Source organism: Leopardus geoffroyi, chromosome C1, assembly GCF_018350155.1.
Source record: "Leopardus geoffroyi isolate Oge1 chromosome C1, O.geoffroyi_Oge1_pat1.0, whole genome shotgun sequence".
NCBI classification, from domain to species: domain Eukaryota; kingdom Metazoa; phylum Chordata; class Mammalia; order Carnivora; family Felidae; genus Leopardus; species Leopardus geoffroyi.
In genome coordinates, this window is record NC_059328.1 from 219,425,024 (window position 1) to 219,447,216 (window position 22,193).

General features: G+C 48.4%; 1 protein-coding gene across 7 annotated transcripts in view; it reads left to right on the plus strand.

Moving 5' to 3' along the window:
• TRAF3IP1 (TRAF3 interacting protein 1) overlaps nucleotides 1–21,547 on the plus strand; it is a 62,497-nt gene extending 40,950 nt beyond the window's left edge. For 6 of the 7 annotated variants that reach the window (XM_045481940.1, XM_045481941.1, XM_045481942.1 and 3 more), the window contains 2 exons: nucleotides 18,255–18,478; nucleotides 19,905–21,547. In XM_045481940.1, the coding sequence (XP_045337896.1) occupies nucleotides 18,255–18,478; nucleotides 19,905–20,070 (390 nt within the window). In that variant the 3' untranslated portion in view covers nucleotides 20,071–21,547. Of the gene's footprint in view, nucleotides 1–15,084; nucleotides 15,599–18,254; nucleotides 18,479–19,904 lie in introns of those variants that run through there. The other variant, XM_045481945.1, reaches the window with a different exon arrangement.
• Nucleotides 21,548–22,193: the final 646 nt, after the last annotated feature.

Consider the following 22,193-nt stretch of genomic DNA (forward strand, 5'->3'; position numbering starts at 1 on the left):
GGAAACTTTGTTTTGACACTTCAGTCCTTAATCCACCTGGAGTTGATTTTCCTGTGTTGTGTTGAGACAGAGGTGCCGTTGGTTTTTTTCCCAGTAGGAATAACCAGCTTTTCATCCTCTCCACATGGCTCCGTGATGTTACCTCTGCTGTATGCGAAAGTTACGCATGCCTGCGGCGCTCTCTGGATCCTGGACCCCAGAGCTTAGCAGGCTTTTTCTAGAAAGGGTAGGCACGCACGCATTTGCAGCTGCGAGGACCACGCGCGCTCCGTCACCGGTCTTCAGCTTCGCGGCCATAAACAGCATGCAGACGGGCGAGTGTGGCTGGGCTCCGGTAAAACTTTATTTATGGATGCTGAAAGGCAAATCGTCTAGAATTTTCTTGTGTCCCAAAATACTACCCTTTTGATATTGCTTTCAACTATTTGTTTTGTGAAAGCCGCTCTTCGCTTGTGGGCTGAACCAAAAGAAGAGGCCGTGGGCCCGGCTGCAGGCTGTGGTCTGTTCTCCCTGGCCCTGCCCGATTCCACACAGCTTCGATCAGCTTTATGAACAGGCCTTGTGTCTGGTGATGTGCCTCTTCCCGGTCCTTACCTCCCATAGAGGTACTGTAAGCAACTTCTTTTTTTTTTTTTTTTTAACGTTTATTTATTTTTGAGACAGAGAGAGACAGAGCATGAACGGGGGGAGGGTCAGAGAGAGAGGGAGACCCAGAATCGGAAGCAGGCTCCAGGCTCCGAGCCGTCAGCACAGAGCCCGACGCGGGGCTCGAACTCACAGACCTCGAGATCACGACCTGAGCCGAAGTCGGATGCCCAACCGACTGAGCCACCCAGGCGCCCCATGTAAGCAGCTTCTTGAACGCCACAAAAAACCCTCTTGGGAACCCAGCAGGAGTGTTGGTGAACATGATCTCTCCGTGTATTTGGCCTCCTCTGATGCTTCTCAGTGAACATCTGTGACTTTTTTCTGTGGCGCTCGTGCCCATCATTTGGTAGATTTGTATCTGGGCACTCTAGAGGTTGTTCTGCTCTTGGAAAGACTCTGCTTTAGATTGTTTTCCTGGTCATTGGTGGGTACAAGCTGTTGAGTGCTTACGATCACTTCCTCGATAAAACTGTTGTTTGGAAAAGACGTCTGTTGATCCTTCTGTGTTTCCTGTGCCACGGGAACAGCTGGATACTAACCCAGAGAGGAGTGAGGTACAGACAGGTACTGTTGTCACCCCCGGTTTGAGGCGGGGGCATCAGGGGGGACTTGTCTGGGGCCATGGGACTGCTGAGAACCAGAGCCTGAGTGCAGGTGCAGGCGTGTGGCCCGCGTCTGAGCTCCTCCCCTGCGCTGTGCCCGTGTCGCCGTTGCCCCGAGACCCAGTGGCCTTGTTCCTCCTCTCCGGTCCTCACGCTGTCCTCACCGCTGTCCAGTTACTCCCACTGGACCTCCAGTTCGAGAGGAGCGATAACAGCGATAGTAACACCTTCTTCCTTTCTGATTTTTAGTAACAGTTCTGGAATTTACCCGTTTCCGACTGACTTAATGTAGCATCGAGCAACCTAACAGACTGACAAAGTCTGATTTTTTCCTCCTATGGGGCTTTCTCATGAATGGGCGTTGAATTTTATTGAATGCTTTTTCTGCATTGAGGTAATTCCGTTTATTTCTTTAGTTCGCTAAATGGCATTTATAGCTTTCTGATATTAAGTGATCGTTCCATTTCTGAGATGAAACCAACATTGCTACACTGTCTTCTCTTTTTCATCCATTGGTAGATTCTGGTTGCTAATTAGTATTTTTCTATTTATATTCGCGGATGGGATGGGCCCATGATTTTCTTTTCCTCATATGATCCTTATCTTGTGTTAGTCCCAAGGTGAAGTGTGAACCAGGGAGAGTTCTTTTCTGTGTTCTAGAAGATACAGTAGATGATGAAAAGAAAGGTATGTTTCTTGACATTTTGGTGGGACTTGTCCATAGAACCATCTGAGTGTGATGTTTCCTTTATAGGAAAATTTTAGTCTACTGCTGTTACTTTTATATTAATTATGGGAGCATTCAGGCTTTCTGTTTCTTCTTGAGTCAGTTTTGGTTATTAATTTCTTTTAAGTCCTCAAGTTTATTGGAAAGAAGCTCTTGGTAGAATTCTTTTAACATCTGCTTTATTTGAAATTCAGTTTTGTTCTGTTTTTATTAATAATGCTACCAATTTGTATTTTTTCTTCTTTTTTTGAGGCAGTGCTTCCAGAAGTTTGTCTGTTAGTCTTTTAAACCAATAGTTTTTGGTTCCATTGACCTTCTGTTTTGTATCTTTGTTCTTTTCACTGATTTCTCCCGTTTTCTTAATTTCCTTCCTTTTCTCTCTTTTGATTTCTAAGTTGGACACTTACATTACTAATATTTGTTTAGCCTTTTTTTAAACCTTAATATGAACTTGTTTTATGATTACAAGTTACAGTGTTTTGTGAGTCCGTATTCCCTCACCAGCCATTTATTTATCACCTGCTGATTGTTGGGCGATCTCCCAGGCTTGTAATCAGAAGTGGATGTGTAACGTTACCAAATGTCTTTTTGGCAGCTGTTGAGATTATCATCTATTAATAGATTCCTAAAGCTGAGCAGTTCTTACGTTCCTAAAATAACCTTTGCCTGGTCATAGTCTATTAATTATCCAATGCAAAACCATATTCAATTCACTAGTATTTAATTTATTTTTTGTTTGTTTACATTTTATTTATTTACTTAAGTAATCTCTACACCCAGGGGGTCTCAAACTCACAATTCCAAGATCAGGAGTCACATGCTCTTCTCACAGAGCCAGCTAGGCCCCTCAGTTTACTAATATTTTTAAATGGAAGTCTATATTCAAGTGACATTGGCCTGAAGTTTTCACACATGTGTGTGCTGTTGTTGTTAGGAACACGACTATGTTCATTTTATGTAATTTTTTTAAGTTTATTTGTTTTGAGAGAGAGTGAGTGAGCAGAGGAGGGGCAGAAAGAGAGAGAGGGAGAGAGAGAATCCCAGGCAGCGCAGAGCCTGATGTGGGGCTTGAACTCATGAACCGTGAGATCGTGACCTGATCCGAAACCAAGAGTCGGACACTTCACTGACTGGGCCCCCCCGGTGCCCCTGTGTAATTAATTTTTATAAAAGTTTTTCCCATGCCCTAGAATAGTGTAAGTCAGAGGAGTGATCTGGTTCACGGAGGTCGTGGAACTGTGGGGCTGCGTGCCCTTCTGTCCTCTCTGGGGGCGCGTCTCCCTAGAGCTGCTGCTTAGAAGCAGGAGCTCACTTCCTATTCGATGACGACTTGAGGTCCAACAGCTCGGAGCCTGCGTGGTTCTGTGGGCAGCCGTTGCTGACACGGCCCGGGTTCCTTTGCTCTTGCCTGCGGGGCACGTGGGTGTGAGGCCTGGGGGCCTGGGAGAGTCCTTCTCCGGTGTGCTCCCAGTGACTCCTCGTGTTGTCCCCCTTCCGTCCTGGCCCCAGGAGCCCTGGGATGAACAGAGTCCAGTCGCCCTGTGGCAGGGGCTCAGCAGGATCCCAGAGTTACGCGGTTTGTTCCTCGCGGGTACTCCAGCTGTCCTTGGGAAGTAGGGAGGAGAAGGTGTCTCTACATAATCGGGGGCCTGTTTTCCTGAGGCCCAGGTCTCTCCCTGCCCTCGTCTGTGCTGCCGGTCCAGAGTTTTCTGGAGGCAGGCTGCTGGTATCTCGGGCCTGCTGGACAGTAGGAGGACCTGTCGGAGAAAACTCCCATTTCGCTTAGGGACCCTTCCCGTCACCACGCAAGTCCCTGCACACAGGCCGCCCTTCAGAGGGGCCTTCCCTGTCCAGCGGCTCCATTAGTCCTCCCCCCACCCCATCGCCCACCAGTCTCTGACCCTGCTCGACCTCCTTCCCCGGCGTCCACCGCTCACTGAGACTGTGGCTGTGGTTTTGGATTGACTTTTGGTGGCTGGAGGAGTCGGGCGTGGCGAGCATAAGCCAGAGCTCACCGCCTCGTCTGCGCCAGTGGGTCAGGGCACCTGCCGCACGTGGTTGCCAGCGTGGCCTCGCCACTTGCAGGGGTACTTGGGACCTGACTTCCTGTGTTTGAATTTGCCTTTGCTCTTCTCGTGTTTCGACTCACTCGATACAGTCTCCACTAACCCCATGACGTTTATTTTCCGCCGAAGACCTCGGATAGCCTGACTTCTCGTTACAGGCCTGCGCGTTTCTTTGCCAGTTCACGTGCCGACCGTTAACATGCGTGGCCTTCACGTTGCCCAGAGACTGCCGGGTATGATTGATGGTGAATTCGGTCTGGTACTTCGGGGCTATGAAATACAGTCAGAATTTAAGAGGCTAAATATGTAAAAGCAGAACTGGAACCAGAACTGTAAGAAAGATTGTAGCAGTAGGTTTGGCAAAAAATGATGAAATCTAAAATAGTAAATCCAATTAGTTAATAAAGGGATGGAAATAAAAAGCAAAATAATTTAATAATCTTGGTGGTCGTTTCCAGAGATGATAGGGAAAAGGGAAAAATACTTAAAAAAAAATTTTTTTTTAATGTTTATTTGTTTTTGAGAGACAGAGAGAGCGTGAGTGGGGGAGGGGCAGAGAGAGAGAGGGAGACACAGAATCCGAGGCAGGCAGGTTCCGGGCTCTGAGCTGTCAGCACAGAGCCCGACGTGGGGCTTGAACTCACGGACCCATGAGATCATGACCTGAGCTGATGTCAGATGTTTGACTGAGCCACCCAGGCACTCTGGGAAAAATACTTTTAAAGTGTATTTCTAGGGACACCTGGGTGGCTCAGTCGGTTAAGCATCCGACTCTTGATTTTGGCTCAGGTCATGGTCTCACAGTTTCTGAGTTCAAGCCCCATATCGGTCTCTAAGCCTGGTTGGATCTCTCTCTCTCTCTCTCTCTCTCTCTCTCTGCTCCTCCTTCCCCCAGTCCCTGACTCACATGAGCTCTCTCTCTCTCACAAAAATAAATAAACATTAAAGTGTATTTTTTTTTTTTTATTTAAAAAAAAAAATTTTTTTTTTTTCAACGTTTATTTATTTTTGGGACAGAGAGAGACAGAGCATGAACGGGGGAGGGGCAGAGAGAGAGGGAGACACAGAAGCGGAAACAGGCTCCAGGCTCTGAACCATCAGCCCAGAGCCCGACGCGGGGCTCGAACTCCCGGACCGCGAGATCGTGACCTGGCTGAAGTCGGACGCTTAACCGACTGCGCCACCCAGGCGCCCCTAAAGTGTATTTTTTTTTTAAGTGTATTTATTTTTGAGAGAGAGAGAGTGCGAGCAAGGGAGTGGCAGAGAGAGAGGGGTGGGACAGAGGATTCAGAGCAGGCTCTGTGCTGACAGCAGAGAACCCAATGCAAGGCTTGAACTCACGAACTGGGAGGTCATGACCTGAGCTCAAGTCAGACACTTAACCAACTGAGCCCCCCAGACGCCCCTAAAGTGTATTTTTAAACTTAGATTGTTTGTGGCCCCTGCCTGTAGCATGGAAAGTGATTGTAAAATGTAAAGCAAGTGAACTTGGAATCTTAGTCCTTTGAAAGGTACTTACAGGTACGTCTGCTTAGAGCCACTGGTGCATTAGGACCATATTATTAAATACTGGTGCCAGGGCCCCTCCTCAGACCCGTCAGATCAATCTTTGGGCACGGTCCTGGCATCAGTAGCTTACAAAGTTCCCCACGTGATTCTAATGCACAGCCAGGGACCAGAAGTTCTACGGCAGCTTCTGGTCCAGATGGTGCTGGGCCCTGGAGGAACCAGGTGGGAAGCTGCCTATGCCGGCCTCCGGTTCCTGTGCACAAGGCTGATCACGTCAACCCCTCCAAAGACCCCCCGGAAGTCTTAATGCTAGGAGAGGACAGAGCCTGTCCCTGCCTGGGTCCCTGGGTGGTGGCGGTAACTGGATCTGGCTGATTTGAGCGGGAAGCTATGGAGGTGAGGCCGATATTGAAGCTTCTTCCTAACCACTAGAAAGCGTGCCCTGCTGCCCTTGCCCGGTGGCCTGGGTGTGGGCCAGTTATACATCTTCCCTTTGCTCCCATGAGTGGATGGGGACCTGGACGGATCCCTGGATGACCCATGTGCCCAGGTTGCTGTGTGAGCACCAGGGATGAGCCCATCCCTCCCTGAGCACATTTGCTGATCTCATGGCGCTCTGCCCTCCAGGTAGCACTGCTGTGAGAGGCCTGCACACACCTGGTGATCTCTGAGCCCCGAAACCTATGTAACACACAGGCGTAAAGAGACCAGGGGAGTGTGTGGTGGGATGAACGTGGGAGAGACGCGTGTCCGTGACTTCGATTGCGTGCACATGTGTGGGGGGTGCGTAAACGCTAGTGCGGCGGCAGGAAAGGTCTGCAAGGACCTTCCTGGGAGCGACTTCTGCGATGATCTCAGTTCTTCCCAGTCTGTTAAGTCTGCTCCTCTGGTTTGGTTTTCCGAGGGTTCTCCTGGAGCCCGCCGTCCTGTTCACAAAATGCCACCGGTTTTCTCGCCACAGACAGCATGCAACATGGTGCCTGTGTCTTTCGGGGCTGTGTGCATGGAGCTTCTGGGGCTAAGCAGCTGGGGTCCAGAAGCGATCTTCCTTCCCCTGGTCGGTATTTGCGTGGCGCGTGGGTGCTCCGACCTGGGGTGCATGTGTGTTTATGGTGTTCATGTCCTCTGGACGAGCTGGCCCTCCTCAGCAAATAGTGACATGACCTTCTTTGTCTCTCGTCACAGGTTTTGGCTAAAAGTCTATTTTGTCCGCTGTAATACATGTGGCCTCTCCTCTCTTTTGGTTTCCATTTGTAGAGGATCTTTTTCCATCCTTTTGAGCCAATTTGTGTGTCCCTAAAGCTATAGTGAGTCTTGTCGGAAGCATATGGCTGGGTCTCGTTTTTTTAATCCGTCCGCAACTCTATGCCTTTTGATTGGAGAATCTAATCCACTTATATTTAGAGTAATTGCTGATAGGTAAGGATGTACTAATACCATCTCATTGTTTCCTGACTGTTTTGTAGTTCTCTTGTTCCGTTCTTCTCTTGCGATGTCTGTTGTGAATTAATGGTTTCCCACATGCTAGGCGCTGGTTCCATTCTCCACTGCAGGTCTTTACTTCGTGGTCACCACAAAACTTTCATACAACATCTTATAGGTAAGTTTCTACTTTGCACTGGTCATAAGCTAACTTCAAAAGCACACAGAAACTCTTTTTAAAACCCTTTGACTTCCCCCTTTTTATGTTTTCAGTGTCACAGCTCAGCTCTTTATAGTGTGTGTTCATTAACAAATGGTTATGACTGTATTTTTAGTACTCTGTTTTTTCACCTTCATACAGAGCTGAGTGGCTGACACCCCTCCTCCCAGCAGCGTGAGGGGCCTGAGTCTGGCTGCTCATCTCCGCCAGTGTTTCCTCGGCCGCGCTCACGTTCTCATCTGCGCCTTTCACTGCGGCTCGGTGACTCTTCTCGGGACTTCCTGTGAGGCGGGCCTGCTGCTGGCAATCTCCTCCTCTCTGTCTGGGAATGTGTTTGTCTCCTCGCCTTCATTTCTGAAGGACAGCTCTGTGGGGTCGTGTTCTCATGGGCACTTGGTGTCTCTCGGCCTCTAAACGTATCCTCTTGCTCCCTCCTGGCCGGAAATCTGCGGCCTTATGGGGTTCCTTGTGAGGTGCGAGCTCTTCTCTTGCTGCCTTGAAGATTCCCTCTTTGTGTGTGGTCCTGTTCTGTTACAAGGTGTCTGGAGAGGATCTCCTGAAGGTGAGTTTGTTTGGTGAACCTCGTGAGCTTCATGAACTTGGAATACCCAGACCTCTCTCCAGACTTGGGACGTTTCAGCCATTGTTTCCTTGAGGAAGCCTTCTGCCCCTCCTTTCCCCTCCTCCTTCTGGGCTCCAGTAATGCTCAGATTGCTTCATTTGATGGTATCCCACGATCACGTGGCCTTTCTTTACCCCCTTCACTCTTTTTGTCCTGTTCTGTTGTCCTCAGAGGTCCGTCCTGTAATTGACACATTCTTTCCTCCTGATGCATCATGACGTTGGTGCGCTCTCCGTCGTGTTGTTTTCATTTTGTTCATAGGATCTTCCGCTCCAGAATTTCTGTGCGGTTGTTTTTTATGATTTCTCTCTTTCTGTTAAACCACTCATTCTTTTCATGTATAATCTTCCTGATTTATTGAACTGTCTTTCTGTGTTTTCTCGTAGCTCACTGAGCTCCCTTAAAAGACCCGTTCTGAATTCCTCACCAGGTAGATCGCAGATCTCCCCGTTTTGGGGTCAGTTACCGAACAGTTACGGAGATACTTGGTGGTGTCGATGTTTCTCTGACTGTCATGTTCCTTGGAGTCCTGTGTTGCTGTGTTCCCCTTGAAGTAGCAGTGATCGCTTTCATCTTGCCTCACCGACTTCAGGAGACACGTAACCTCTGTCAGCCCTGCTGGGGATTCAGATGCTTTTTCAGACCTTGTGTGGACCCACCTGCCCTGTGTTTCTTGCCCCCTCTTGGGGCAGAATTCTTGAGTTTCTGTGCCTTCTCTCCACGCTGCAGTGCCCCAGGGCAGGCGGGCAGGCGCTGACAGCTCCCTTTTGCTTCCCCAGGGGCCGACTACAGCTGTTGTTTGTGGCCGCTCCCTGGCCCGCAGATTCGCACTGGCTTTGCAGTTCTCCCTGGCAGGCTGTCAAAGCTTGCTTGTGTTGCCATCAGGAGTGCACACAGGGAGCCAGCCGCAGGGCGGGCGTGTGCGGGTGTGGGCCCGTGGGGGTGGGGATCCACGGGCAGGGTGGATTTTCTGGCGGGGTCCGCAGTGCAGTAGGACCTGGGTCCCTCTGCTGCCTTCCGAGAGTCCTGTCTGCCTTCTCCCAGCTGCTCCCTGCCCCCTAGTCATACGGCTCAAGATCCAGTGGTCTGGCGAGGGTGAGAGAGATGTTGGGCCTCTTCGGCAGCGTCCTGCATGGCTGAGGAGGCCAGGTGCTCCCTCACCCCCTGTCACCCTGTCACTTTCCCCCATGGGAGAGATCACGAGCTGAGGTCTCTCCTGGCCCTCCACCCTGTCCCCTTGGAGAGGTGATGGGGGTAGAGTCAGACCGTTCCTCTTACCCTTCTCAATGCTTCCAAACTCGTGTGTGTGTGTGTGTGTGTGTGTGTGTGTGTGTATTTTGTTTTTTGGTTTTTTTTTTCCTCCATCGGTGTGCTGGAACTTCTCTGGAAACCGGGGTTTCCACACAGGCTCTCTTCGTCCATGGGTAATTGTCTAAGACGGTTCCCGGCTCCTCCTGGAGGCTGGCCCTCCCCGTCTGCTGCCTCACGGAGGGCTCTCTGCCTCCTCGGCTCACCGACACCCTCACGCTCTGAGCCAGAGCCGGGAGATTGTCCCCACACAGGTGAGCGAGGGTGAGGGCGGGCTGGCCCCCGTCCCTTCTCAGGCTCTCAGTCAGATGTGGGCTGGAAACAGCTGCATCCGATGTTTTGTTGTTTTCTAGTTGTTTCCTACTTCGGCTCCAGCCTTTCCATTCTGGCCAGAGTGTCCTTGGGATATTTTAACAGAATTACAGAACCCTAGAAATCATGGTTAGGAACTAACATTTTGTTCCTAAATCATGTATTTTATATAATTAAGAGTGAACTAGGATATGTTCTACCACTGAAGAGCCACCTCTATCAGATAAATATAGTTCTGTTTCCATGACTAGCATTTCCTTTTCATCTCTGCCGCCACATCCAGGGAAGAGGCAGCCTTTCAGCTAAAACCAGGTGGGGGTCAGTGGTTGCAGCACCCTTTGACCATGGCTTACCTCCCAAGAAACTATTCTTGAACCAAAAAAAGTCACTAGTAAGTGTGTTATTTCTCTCTCTCTCTCTTTTTTTTTTATCTTCTTTTAATGTTTATTTTTGAGAGAGAGAGAGAGAGAGAGAGAGAGAGAGAGAGAGAGAGAGACACACTGTGAGCAGGGGAGAGGCAGAGAGAGAGGGAGACACAGAATCTGAAGCAGGCTCCAGACTCTGAGCTGTCAGCACAGAGCCTAACGTAGGGCTCCAACCCATAGACCATGAGATCATGACCTGAGCTGAAGTCGGACACTCAACCGACTGAGCCATCCAGGCGCCCCGTGAGTGTGTTGCCTCTTAAGAAGACATGGCGCTTATAAACTTCAGCATCCTTTGCAACTAGAGCGTGCAGTGACCTGGGAATGGGAAGGTGCCTCCGTAAGAGAGCGCGTGTCCCCATCAGCACCCTACGTGGCAGCGAGCGACTGTGTGTGTTCCCACCAGACTCGGGAACAGGGCTGCGAAACACAACCCTGTCCGACTATTCTGGGGGCTCTAGCCAGCACAGAAAGAGGCGAGGCGTGGAGTTCTTTACGGGGGGAGACGGGGTCATCATTAATTGAAATGACAGCAGTCTGCCAAGGAAATTGATCCCCAAAAGGTTAACTGTTAGAGAAGAAATGCATAGGGTGGCCAGTGACAAAATAAATATCCCAAGTCCGTGTTTTTCCTGCAAGTCAGCAATAACCCATTGAAAATAATGTGCCTGAAGTTCCTCTTCAGAACTGGGAACAAAAATGTAACTTACCAAGCCATGCATTTAACAAGAAGTTTGTAGTAACTATTTTGAGAAGCCGCAGAATTTTACCAAGAGATGCAAAGGGCCTGGAAAAAGTCAAGAGAGTGTTTCTGGGTGGGAAAATCAATACGATAGGGATGTTATTTCCCTCGACTTACTGTATAAATTTAATGGAATTACAGTAAGTATTCAGTGGATGTTCTGGAGCTTGGCAAAGAATATTCTCAGGTTCACCTGAGAATAAATATGTGAGAATAGCTTTTCATCAAAATGTTTGAAAGGACCAGTTTTAGGCCAGTATGACTCTGATTACTTTAAGTAGAGGAGAGATTGTCGGGGCTGAGAACTGGAGCTCTGCATTTCCCTGTTGCCTGCTGGCTTTGTCAGTCAGATCGGCTCCCTGTGGGATAAAAGATGGCTTTAAAACTATTTCCAATTTTCAAGGAAGTCAGAAAGGCCAGTCTGAAGAGCCGTCGCTTCTGTGCTGTGCCCTAACCTGCAGCCGCTGTGGTGACCCTGCTGGGCCTCAGGCCGAGCCTCCTCACTCGTACTTTCCACAGACTTCCACGATGGTTCCTCCCCCGCCCCCCGCCGTCCACGGCCGCCAGTGTCTGTGGAAGGAGCTAACGTGTAGCAAGCTCTGGTTCTGTGCCAGGTGCTACGAGGTATGCTGTGGTGTGCGTTTTCCTCCCGTGGAAGTTTACCAACCAGTTCTCAGTTGGAGACCACTAGAACAACAGCTACCGTTTCTAGAGCACTTGTTACGACTAAGGAGCTACAGACATCGCGTCATTTAACTTGACCGTAATTTATTAGATAAGCGCCATCCTCGTTTCCTAGGCCTGGAAACAGAGTCACAGAGTTATTGTGTCTGAGGTTGTTAGGCCGTAAGTGGCAGAGGCGGGTCGTCGCCCGCGTGGCTCTGTGGCCCCGTCCAGGCACGCGGCTTCTCCTGGAAGGTTTCTCTTTTTTTTTTTTTTTTTCCAACGTTTATTTATTTTTGGGACAGAGAGAGACAGAGCATGAACGGGGGAGGGGCAGAGAGAGAGGGAGACACAGAATCGGAAACAGGCTCCAGGCTCTGAGCCATCAGCCCAGAGCCTGACGCGGCGCTCGAACTCACGGACCGCGAGATCGTGACCTGGCTGAAGTCGGACGCTTCACCGACTGCGCCACCCAGGCGCCCCTGGAATGTTTCTCTTAACAGCATCTTCCTGACTGCCCGTGAAATAATTGAGAAGATTTTACCCGCAGCTGTCAGATTGTGGAAATGCCATAGGAATTGATGTTCCTTTATATGCACAGAAACAAAATGCCGGTTCATGAAAAATATTTGCTGTCAGTTGGTACAACCGTTAAATGGAAAACTCTTTGACCTTATGTCACGAAGGTGAAGACCTACACACCCTTTGGCCTAGCAATGCCCTTGGTCACTGCACATCCCAGAGAGTCCTGTGCACATGTGCATTGGGACATACATAAGATCGTCCACAGTGGTCTGTTTAACAGTTGTAGTAGCGACTCATTACTTAGCTGTTCAGAATAATCACTTTTTCTAAATAGTTATTGTCGGAGCCCCAGACCAAAAACAACCCAAATGTCCATCAGCAGTAGAACGGGTGAAGAAAATCATGGTATATTTGTGTAATGAAATACCTGTTCAGCAATGCAAATGAACAGTATACAGGTGCTTGTAGCTACATGGTTGATTCTTAAATAGAACGTTGAGCAGAAGAGGCAGACACGTGTGGAAATGTACTGCATGGTTCCGTCTGCACCCTACGAGGGAGACGGGCACACAGGGAAACACGCAGGTGCACACAGACCCAGTGGTGGACCACGTGGAGGGCAGCGTGGTCGTAGCCTGGGGCTTCGGGGACCCTGGGAAGGTTGGTTTTCTTGACCCAGGCGAAGGCTGCTGGAGTCACTTTAGCATTTTGTTATACCATTTATGTTTGATGCGCTTTTTTGTATGTGTGCAAAAAGGTTAAAGCATTTGATGGCAGACTGTTTTATTTTACTGTGCGTTCAAGGGATCGGGTTTGACCCACGCTAGGGACACATGTTTGGTTGACAGAGAAGCTTGGCGGTTGAATATGTCTGGATGAACAGGACACTCTGAATAGTTACTCTGTCGATCTCTGCCTTTCTCTTGTAACTCGGATGCAGGCACTCTCGGCTTACGAAGAAAATGAACTTTTGGCAGGTTGTACATAAATCAGTTCCCGAGGTCATGGGAGAGTATATTATTTAAAGCAAATACTCACACTCTTTGATTTATTATTCCCTCTCCCCACCCGACATGACTCAGGCCTTTGTTTATTGGGTTTGCTTAATGTAGGGTAGAGCTCTGCCCGGCAGCGTTCGTGACCCCTCGGATCCAGAGACAGAGTGGAAGGCAGTGTGCACATGCCACAGCCCTCGTGTTGCACCCTAAATCCTGCTCCTGAGACACTTCTGGCGGTGCCTAAGGGTCAGGCTCCTAAGGCATTCTTTTAAAAACAGCGTTTTCTTCTGGTGAAGCATCGCAATCGAAATTTAAAGGAACAAACCTTTCACGTCAGTGGTTCTTATTTATTTGACTTAGAATAAATCACCATAAACTTAAAAAGTCGCCATAAACACAAACGCTTACATTTCTGGGGACAAGTGTGCGTGCGGTAAATGCAAATCGTATGAAGTCCCAGAAGCAAGCAGCCGCTCACCTGGAAAGTCTTGGAAACTCACGCTTTCTGAAGCACACGTGCGAAGTGGGCAGCCAGACGCCGAAACGCTTTGTCAGAGGCCCTTCCTGCCGGAGAAGCAGCTGAGTAAACAGTGTGCAGCCTGCACGAGGAGCCGGAGGCCACAGCCCGGTGGGTTTGTGTCCCCGCGAGACCCGCTGCTGCCGCCTCCGTGCGCGTCGCCCGTGGAGAGCGAGGCCGTGGCCGGAGTGCCGCAGAAAAGTGTGGCCCGGAGATGTGCTCTCCCGGCAAAGAGTTTCGAGATCTGATTTCGTGGCAGCGGGGCATTTACATGTTTACAAAGTAGAGCTGGGGACGGGACCGTGTCGGGGAGGAGGGTGTATTCTCGATGAACGATCCTGTCTCTCTGAAGCTGGTCAGTTGGTGCCGCCGCTCCACCCGCACGTGTTTTCCGGTACGTGCCGGAGTGCTCGGAGCAGAGTGCTCAGAGCAGGCCCGACTTCGAGTCTTCTGTAGCTGACGAGTCCGCCCGAGAGAGAGAAGGGCCACGTCGCCGCACTGGAGGCAGAGCACGCGGGCCTCGTCCCGCAGGGGCTCGTGCTTCCGTTCTTTCTGTCCGAGAAATTTATGGCAACGGTTAACGCCCATTGAAGGTTTACTACGTGCGAGGCTCCGGGCTGCCTATTTTATATGATCCCATTTAATCTTACCTACAGGGTAAATATTATTATTTCCATTTTATGGTGAGGACATTGAGCTACAGGCAGGTCAAGTGAGGCTCCCGGGGCCATAAAGTGAGGAGGTGGCGAGGCTTCGTACGTGCAGAGCACGTGTTCCGACCGCTGGCCCGCGCGTTTCCCCAAAGGCTCCCTGTGTTCCCCGTCGTTTCGGTAGTGGACGTATAATGGTGGAGTTTCATTGTATCTTGCTCTTGTGTTTCCAGAAATTAAGCATGGCTCGTGTGACTGATTCCTGGGTGGTGGATACGGTGCTAGATTCTCATATTTCACTATACGTATTAAAAGTCTATAAAACAAGGGTTTATAATGGTTACGTTTGTCTGGAAATTTGCTGACACAGCTATACGGGCTGTATATAAATCAGTCTGTCGTCAGAGGGGTGTGCTTTTAAAGCAAATAATCACTGGCTTATCCACCCCACCCTGCCATGTTCGTTTAGATGGAAGTTGTTGGTTGTTTTTTTTTTTTTTTTTGCCAGAATTTTGATGTTTTGCCACAGCGTGTTTGCAGCAATGATAAAAGTTTCTCCCGACTCATAATCCCAGCCCAAATGCATTTTGTTTTGAATTCTTAACCCCTTAAAGATAAAGGTATAAACGTAAGATTAGTGTTCCCAATTCTGCTTGGCGCTGTGATTCAGAGCTATGAGGGAGTTTGACACGGTGACGCAAAATAGGGAGCTTGGCCAGATAACCCCTTAGTGTCTTTGTCTCCCTTGCAACTCACCTGTTTTATCGCACATTTACACATATTAGCCATGCTAAGCTCTGCACCCTAAACAGTTTTGTATCAGACTCAACACAATGCCAAGTACGTGGGAATTATTTACTAAGCATTATGAATGGGTTTTAGTAGAATTTTAAATTGCTCAACTAAGTCAGAGTTTTACTAATCTGGATATAATAAAGACAACACTTTTTTTTTTTCCCCTTGAGAAGTAGTTTTTTATTGTCTTGAGTTCATTTTAGTCATTTAGCATTTTACTTGAAAGGCATTTGTGTGGCCACTAACTTTTTTCGTCAGTGAAGCTTATTTTTACATAACTGTAGACTCAACGTGCAGTTGCAAGAAATAATGTACATTTTACATTCCTACCAGCCATGTCCAAGTAATCGAGTTTTGCTGCATCCTCACCGGCCTTTGGAGATTTCCCGTATACTCCGTTTTCCCCACCGATACATCGTGTAAAGCCACGTTCAATATCATACCAGGATATTGACCTTGATGCAGTCAAGATACGGAACAGTTCCATCACCACAAGGATCCTTCCCGTTGCCCTTTTACAACCACGCCTATTCCCTCCCCTCCCACCTCACCCCCTCCTCAGCCTGTGGCAACCACTAACTGTTCTCCACTTTTACAATGATGTCATTTCAAGAACGTTCTGTGAATGCAGTCATAGAGCATGTAGTCTTTGGAGATTGGCCGCTTCCATGCAGCATAACTGTCTGGAGAACCATCCAGGTGGCTGCGTGAATCAGCAGTTCGTTCCTTTTTATAGCTGAGTGTTGTCCCACATGTGAGTGTAGCGCTTTAACTGCTCACTTGTTGAAGGGCATCTGGGTTGTTTCTAATTTTTGGCTACTCTGAATAAAGCTGCTGTAAACATTCACGTACAGACTTTGTGTGAACATAACTTTTCGTTCCTCTGGAATAAGTGTCCAGGAGTACAGTTGCTAGGTCGTCTGCTGGTTGCATGTTAGTTTTTCAACCCAACTGTTTTCCAAAACCTGTTTGCAAAACCTGTACAGTTTACATTCCTACCAGCCATGTCCAAGTAATCAAGTTTCTCTGCATCCTCACCGGCCTTTGGTATTGTCCCTACTTTTTTTTAAAGCTACCCTGGTAGGTGTAGGGTGATACCACATTGTAGCTTCAGTTTGAATTTCCCTGATAAGTAATGATTTTGAACATCTTTTCATGAGCTTATTGGCCATCCGTGTATCCTCTTTGGTGAAATGTCTATCTGTGTCTTTTCTCATGTTCTAATTGGATTTCCTGTTTGCTTTTTTACTGTTGAGTTTCGAGAGTTCATATTTTTTAGATACCAGTCCTTTGTCAGATACACGGTTTGGAAGTATGTTCTCCCTCCAACTTGTCTTTCAGCCTCTCAACAGGGTCTTCAAAAGTTTTTGACTGTGACAGAGTCAGCTTTGTCACCTCTTCCTTTAATGAGTCATGCTCTTGGGGTCAAGTGGGAGAACTCTTTGCTTGGCCGTAAATTCCAAAGGTTTTCTCCTAGGTTTTTTTCCTAAAAGTTTTGTACTTGTACGTTCTATATGTAAGTCCATTACCCACTTTGAGTTAATTTTTGTACAAGAAATGAGACTTAGATCAAGGTTCCTTTTTCCCCTCTGGATATCCAGTTACTCCAGTGCCACACGTTGAAAGGCTCTATTTCTTTCATTGAATTGCTTTTGCACTCTTGTCAGAAACCAGATGGGCATACTTGGTTGAGGGTCTATTTCTAGATCCTTCATTCTGTTCCATTGGTCTTTGTGTCTGTCCTGCCAATACCACACAGTCTTGATTGCTGTAGCTACATAATAAGTCCTGAAATTAGGTAGACTGATTGCTCCCTCTTTATTTCTTTTTTAAAAAATATTTTAGCTATTCTAGATCCTTTGTCTTTCTGGATAAATTTCAGGACAATCTTTTCTGTGTCTCCAAACAATTTAGTTTGGATTTTGATAGGAATTTTATTAAACTTGTATATCAATTTGGGGAGAATTGACATCTTCACGATGTTTGAATCTTGCAGTTGAGGAACATGGTATGTCTCCCCATTTTTTTAGATCTGTTTTGATTTCTTTCATCCACATTATGTAATTTTCGTATGCGAGTTCCACACATATTTTGTTAGATTTACACCTAGATACTTTTCTCTTTTGTTTACGTATACAATTGTAAATGACACTGTATTTTTAATTTCAGTGTCCATGTGATGACAATATATAGACATAGAATTGATTTTTGTATATTTATCTTATATCCTGCAACCTTGCCTAACTCTTACTAGTTCTATGAGTTTTACCTTTTGTTTCTACTCATGTTTATTTAACATTTTCTGTGTGCCAGGCATTATGTTAAGACTTTCCACGTGCTTGTCCAAGTTCAGTAGGTAGTGGAACCAGAATCTTGAGAGGCAGACTATTTGGTCACTTCATTTGTTAGTTTGGCAGATATTTAAGGAGAACCTATATGGACCACAGTGGATGCAGACACAGGGCTCCTGCCCTCCTGGATCCTACAATCTGAAACTGGCATTAGAAGTAACACAAATGGTTATATGATAAAAACAAGTTAATTAGTTATAATTTAATTAACAGCATTTGACTCATACTCTAAGTCAGTAAAGCAGTGACACCTTAGCCAGCCTTGTGGAGCGGGAACATCCAGGGAGGGCTTTCTGAACAGTATCCATTATCCTGGGAACGGTTTTCCAAGAAGCCAAACTATTCATTGGTTCTTGTCATTTAGTCAGTTGCTGAAATTCAGAGATGTCTGTGATAACAGCTCGTATGAAGAGAATTGTAAACGTTGGTTGCCAAAGAGCCCAGCGACTCCTGGCCAAAACTGAATGAAGTTTTCCAGTCGCCTCTGTCTCCTTCCCTCCTTTGCCTGCTACTGTGTGAGACCTCCCCCCTACCCTCTGCACCAGTGATTCCCACCGAGGCCCCAGGCTCCTTGACCTCTGTACCAGCCAGCTCAGTCCAGCCCTCTCCAGCTGACCCTCCGCTTGGCTTGGTGCTGCTGGCCATGCCCTGCTTGCAGACTTCCTCTCCTTCCTTTCCACGTTGCCAGGTTTCCTCCTCTCTGGGGGGTTCCCTTCCTCCTTTCGCCTGGCGAGCTGGGTTACGGTGTCATTTGAGATGGAAAAGAGGTCCGTTCAAGGAGTGAGGTGCAGGGTCAGATCCCTTTTCTGCCAGTCTGTCTGGGAAAATCATCAGTGTCCCTAAGCCTTGGTAACAGTAACTATAAGTTTCTGGTCAGTTGGGGAATAAATCTTACTTTATAGAAATGTGCCCTTCAGACAGCCTTCCGGGTCAAGACCCCTCTACCCTTGAGAAGGGAAGGCACGGACCCCCGGTGGGCACAGGGTACCTGCTCCCATGGCTCGGGGCTGCGGCTGGCCCAAGTGTCACGTTCACAGGAAGGACAGTGGGTCCCGAGCCAGTACTGTCCCCACTCCTGTGTCTTTCCGCCCTCGGCAGGCCCGCGGAAACGAGGATGTTTCCTTCTCTTCCTGTTTTCCCCACTGACCACAGGAGAAATTGCTTGTCTCTGAGTCAGCGTGGAAGAAGGAGAAGGACATCGTTTCCAAGGAGATAGAGAAGCTGCGTGTGTCCATCCAGACCCTGTGCAAGAGCGCACTTCCCCTGGGAAAGATCATGGACTACATCCAGGAGGACGTGGACGCCATGCAGAACGAGCTGCAGCTGTGGCACAGTGAGAACAAGCAGCACGCCGAGGCCCTGCAGGAGGAACAGAGGTCGGCAGGGGCGAGGGGGCAGGGGCGAGGGGTCTCACATCTGCCCAGGGCCCCGGGGGGGATGGGGAGCCTTCACCTGTGCCCGGGGCCTGGGGGACCTCTCCCCTGCAGGAGGAACAGAGGCCAGTGGGGGCATGGGGCTGGGGAGGGGGGCCCCACATCTGCCCAGGGCCGGGGGGACATCTCCCAGGAAACCACCACCCTCCCCAAAAGCGGCGTCTTCTGCATTCATACTGCAACATGCACTTGTTTGTAACAAGTAGGAAAGATTTGGAGTTACCTTTTGCACGTAATTAGACGCAGGCAGTAAAAACTATGGGGAACTGTGCAGTATGGGTATTATTTTCTTACGTGTCTTGCCACGATCCCCCCAATTTTGTAACTGTTTGTAGTTTGGCAGTGTTTTCACTTTTTACTCCAGAAGAAATGAATGCAGGTGAACCCATTTCGAAATTGCTACCGTGAAGGAAATAGAACCGCTAAAGAGAGATTTATCTTAGGGAGATGTTTGACAGTCTGTATTTATAATCGTCCCAGCATGAAACTATATCAGTTGTTAATGTTTTTTTTTTTTTCCAGAAAAGTATCTGATTGGACTCAGTGATATATCTCTAAGCCCATATAATAAGCTGTGTTATAACGAAGCTATACTCATTTATTAGCCTGCTTATTCTGAAAAATTTCCTTAAGATTTTAAATTCCAGCACGACAGGAGTTAGGAAATCACTGAGAACTTTTTGGTGCCGAGTCCAGCGTGGTCATTTGTTAGCACTTCGTACGTTTCGTTTAACGTACTAAAAAGTAGCACCCAGATGGTTCTTCCTTCGCAAAACTGATGTTGCTTTATGGCAGGATGGTTGGACACCATCACTCTTTTTGTATTTATTCTGTATTGATATGCTTAAAAAAAACTAAAGGGAAAGGCTGATTTGACCTCTGCCTTCCCAGGTATGTTCTAGATTTTTCCGGGCACGTAACCCAGCACTGAAAGGCCTCATGCCTTGGGCAAGGGAGTCCGGGGGGGAGGGTCTCTGGGGGGAAGCCCTTGCAGCTGGGTGAGCCTCCCCCTGGAGGAAGGTGAGGGAGGCGGAGGGCTGCCCGGGGCGGCGGTCTTGGTGGCCGCGCCGTCCCCAGGGCTGTCTGCAGCGTACGTCACGTAAAGACTTCAGATTCAGACACATTAGGCTCCTGTGTATAATTTCACGTTTGACTCCACTTCGGGTCGCGGTGAGGCTGTGACCCCCGTCGTTCCCAGGCGTGAGGCTTTCGTCCCTCCGTGTCATCACCCGAGCGTGTTCGTACCCCTAGCCCTTTTCTGTGGATGCCGTGAATAATCTCCGTTTGTCTTCTTGCGTCGTTTTGGTCAAGAAGCGCGCGTCCGCGGAGCCGCGTGGTCCTCACGAGCCCCTGTGTTGTTTCCCGCCAGCATCACGGACTGTGCCGTGGAGCCCCTGAAGGCCGAGCTGGCGGAGCTGGAGCAGCTGATCAGAGACCAGCAGGACAAGATCTGCGCCGTGAAGGCCAACATCCTGAGGAACGATGAGAAGATCCAGAAAATGGTGTGCAGCATTACTCTGAGTTCCAGAAGGTGAACGCTCGGACGTCTCGGAAGCCTCCAGTCCTCCTCGGGCCGAGAATAAAAAGGCAGAGAGAGCGTCGCTCCTCTCTAAGCTCAGTTTCCCGAAAAAAAATGAAGTTTTCGGTGTCCTCCGACCGACGCACAGGCACGCTCCCGCCCGGAAGGGCCGTGTTCTCGTACCTTCCTCCCGCGGGCGTGTGGCCCGTGGAGGGGACTCCCGCACGCGTGTTCTCCGTGTCTCGGCCGCGGCCTGTGTGCTCAGCTCTGTGCCAGAATCCTCCAGCAGGCGAGCGGTGCTGGCGCGCCGAGGGACACCGGCGTCCCCGTCTTCAGGTCTCAGGCCTCGAGTCGGGCACCGGCACTTACACGCAGAGCGAGGTCGCCTTTGATGAGCGAGGTCGACTTTGAGTTCATCCCCCCTTGCAGAGGGTTCATTTGAGCCTGTATCTCTAGGAGGCACGCGGGAGGTTTTTAAACCTCTTACCCACGGCCCGCGCTGCTCGAGGTCATTTTCTCATGGGTCCCTGTTGCCTCTGGCTCGTGTTTACAGCCTTAAAGTTCAGAGATTTGAGGAGGTTTCAGTATGTCCTTGGCGGGTGTCTGGCCCCCGGGTTCTCCCCACGGAGGCAGCAGTGAGCCCGGGTGGGGGGCCTCGCTGTCCTGCGCCCGTGGCTTCGGCCTCCTCCCTCTTCCGCGCTCAGTCGTGCGTCCCTGGGAGGCAGGAAGACTTCGAAGGATGCACCAGTTGACCCCAGTTTTTTGATGTTACCATTTTTTTGGGAAATTGTTTTTTAAAGCAAGGCTTTTTAAAAATATGGTTTATATTTAGTTTTTCACATACGATATCGTCAACGCTTACGAAAGTCTTAACTTCGTGTGTAAAGGCTTTCCCCTGGTCAGAGACATACTCACAGGTCTTGGGTTCTGGGTCCCGATACCGTTATTTCTAGATATTTGTTGTGTGAACCACGCAGTGCCATTGAAACGCTAGAATTGCCTGAGGAGTTTTGCTTCTTTAAGGATTAGCACGAATGGCATGGGTAGGTTTTCTTCCTGGCATTTCCAAAATACGTCCTTTTCTAAGGTAGTTACGTGATCTTCCAAGCTGAACAAGCTTGACATCCGATGATTAAGTTCCGCCGTTTCCACACACGGGCCATCTCCTCGTTTCTACAGCGCACCGTTAAATTGTGTGATCAGATTGTGCTGAGTACATTGTTGGAGGCGGGCGGCCAGCCAGTTAACTGTCCTTCGTACACTTCTCTCTCTCCTACTGAGTTGAACGACTTAGCCCTACAGGGACTGTTTTGCTTCAAGATGTCTGCCTTTTATGAATTTGTATATCTGAATAGAGTTTTTGTGTTGCAAAAAAATTGCATACATTTTATGTGAGTCAGATTTTGTATGAAGTAGTTTATCAAATTGTATCATAAAATTTATTTTTATTTTATACATAAATCATTAAAAACGATCACATATTTTTGCTAGAAGCGTATGGGTTGTGCAATTCAGTTCACACCTGGAAAAAACATTTATAAGCATTTGGGAGTTTTTTTATTTTCAAATGTGCGTATTTTGCTTTTTCTGGTGAAGAAAGTTCAGGGAAATTTGTCTATATCATTCATACCATGACACTTACACCTCTTCTGTGTAAATTGAGGTTTTATAAGCCAGGTAAGCATTTATCAGAAATTTCAGGATCATTCATGAAGTTGTAGAAAGTCTCTGCATGTGATTACGACCGTATCTTATCATAGGCACAGTCAGTCCTCAGGTTATTCATTACTTTGAGAAAATACACAAAGGAGATCATTAAGTGTTTTCCTCTACTTTGGCTGAGACATTTCCAGGAAGTACTGAAGTCACACCGCAGGAGTTTTAATTTAAAAGTTGAGCTGACGCTAATTTACATTCGAAGAGAATGCGTAAAGCTTTGGAAAAAGTAATTCAGGACTAACATTTGAGCTTTCTGCTCCCGTATTCACACTTATTTTTCTTTTCAGTAAGCAACTTAAAAAAATAGTAACGACTGAAATCTGTGAAGATGATGTCATTTAGTGGCACGAAGTGCGGGTTAGGATCTGGGGTGGCCTGGAATTGCATTCCGTGCTGACAGGTCCCCTGAAGTGTACTTGG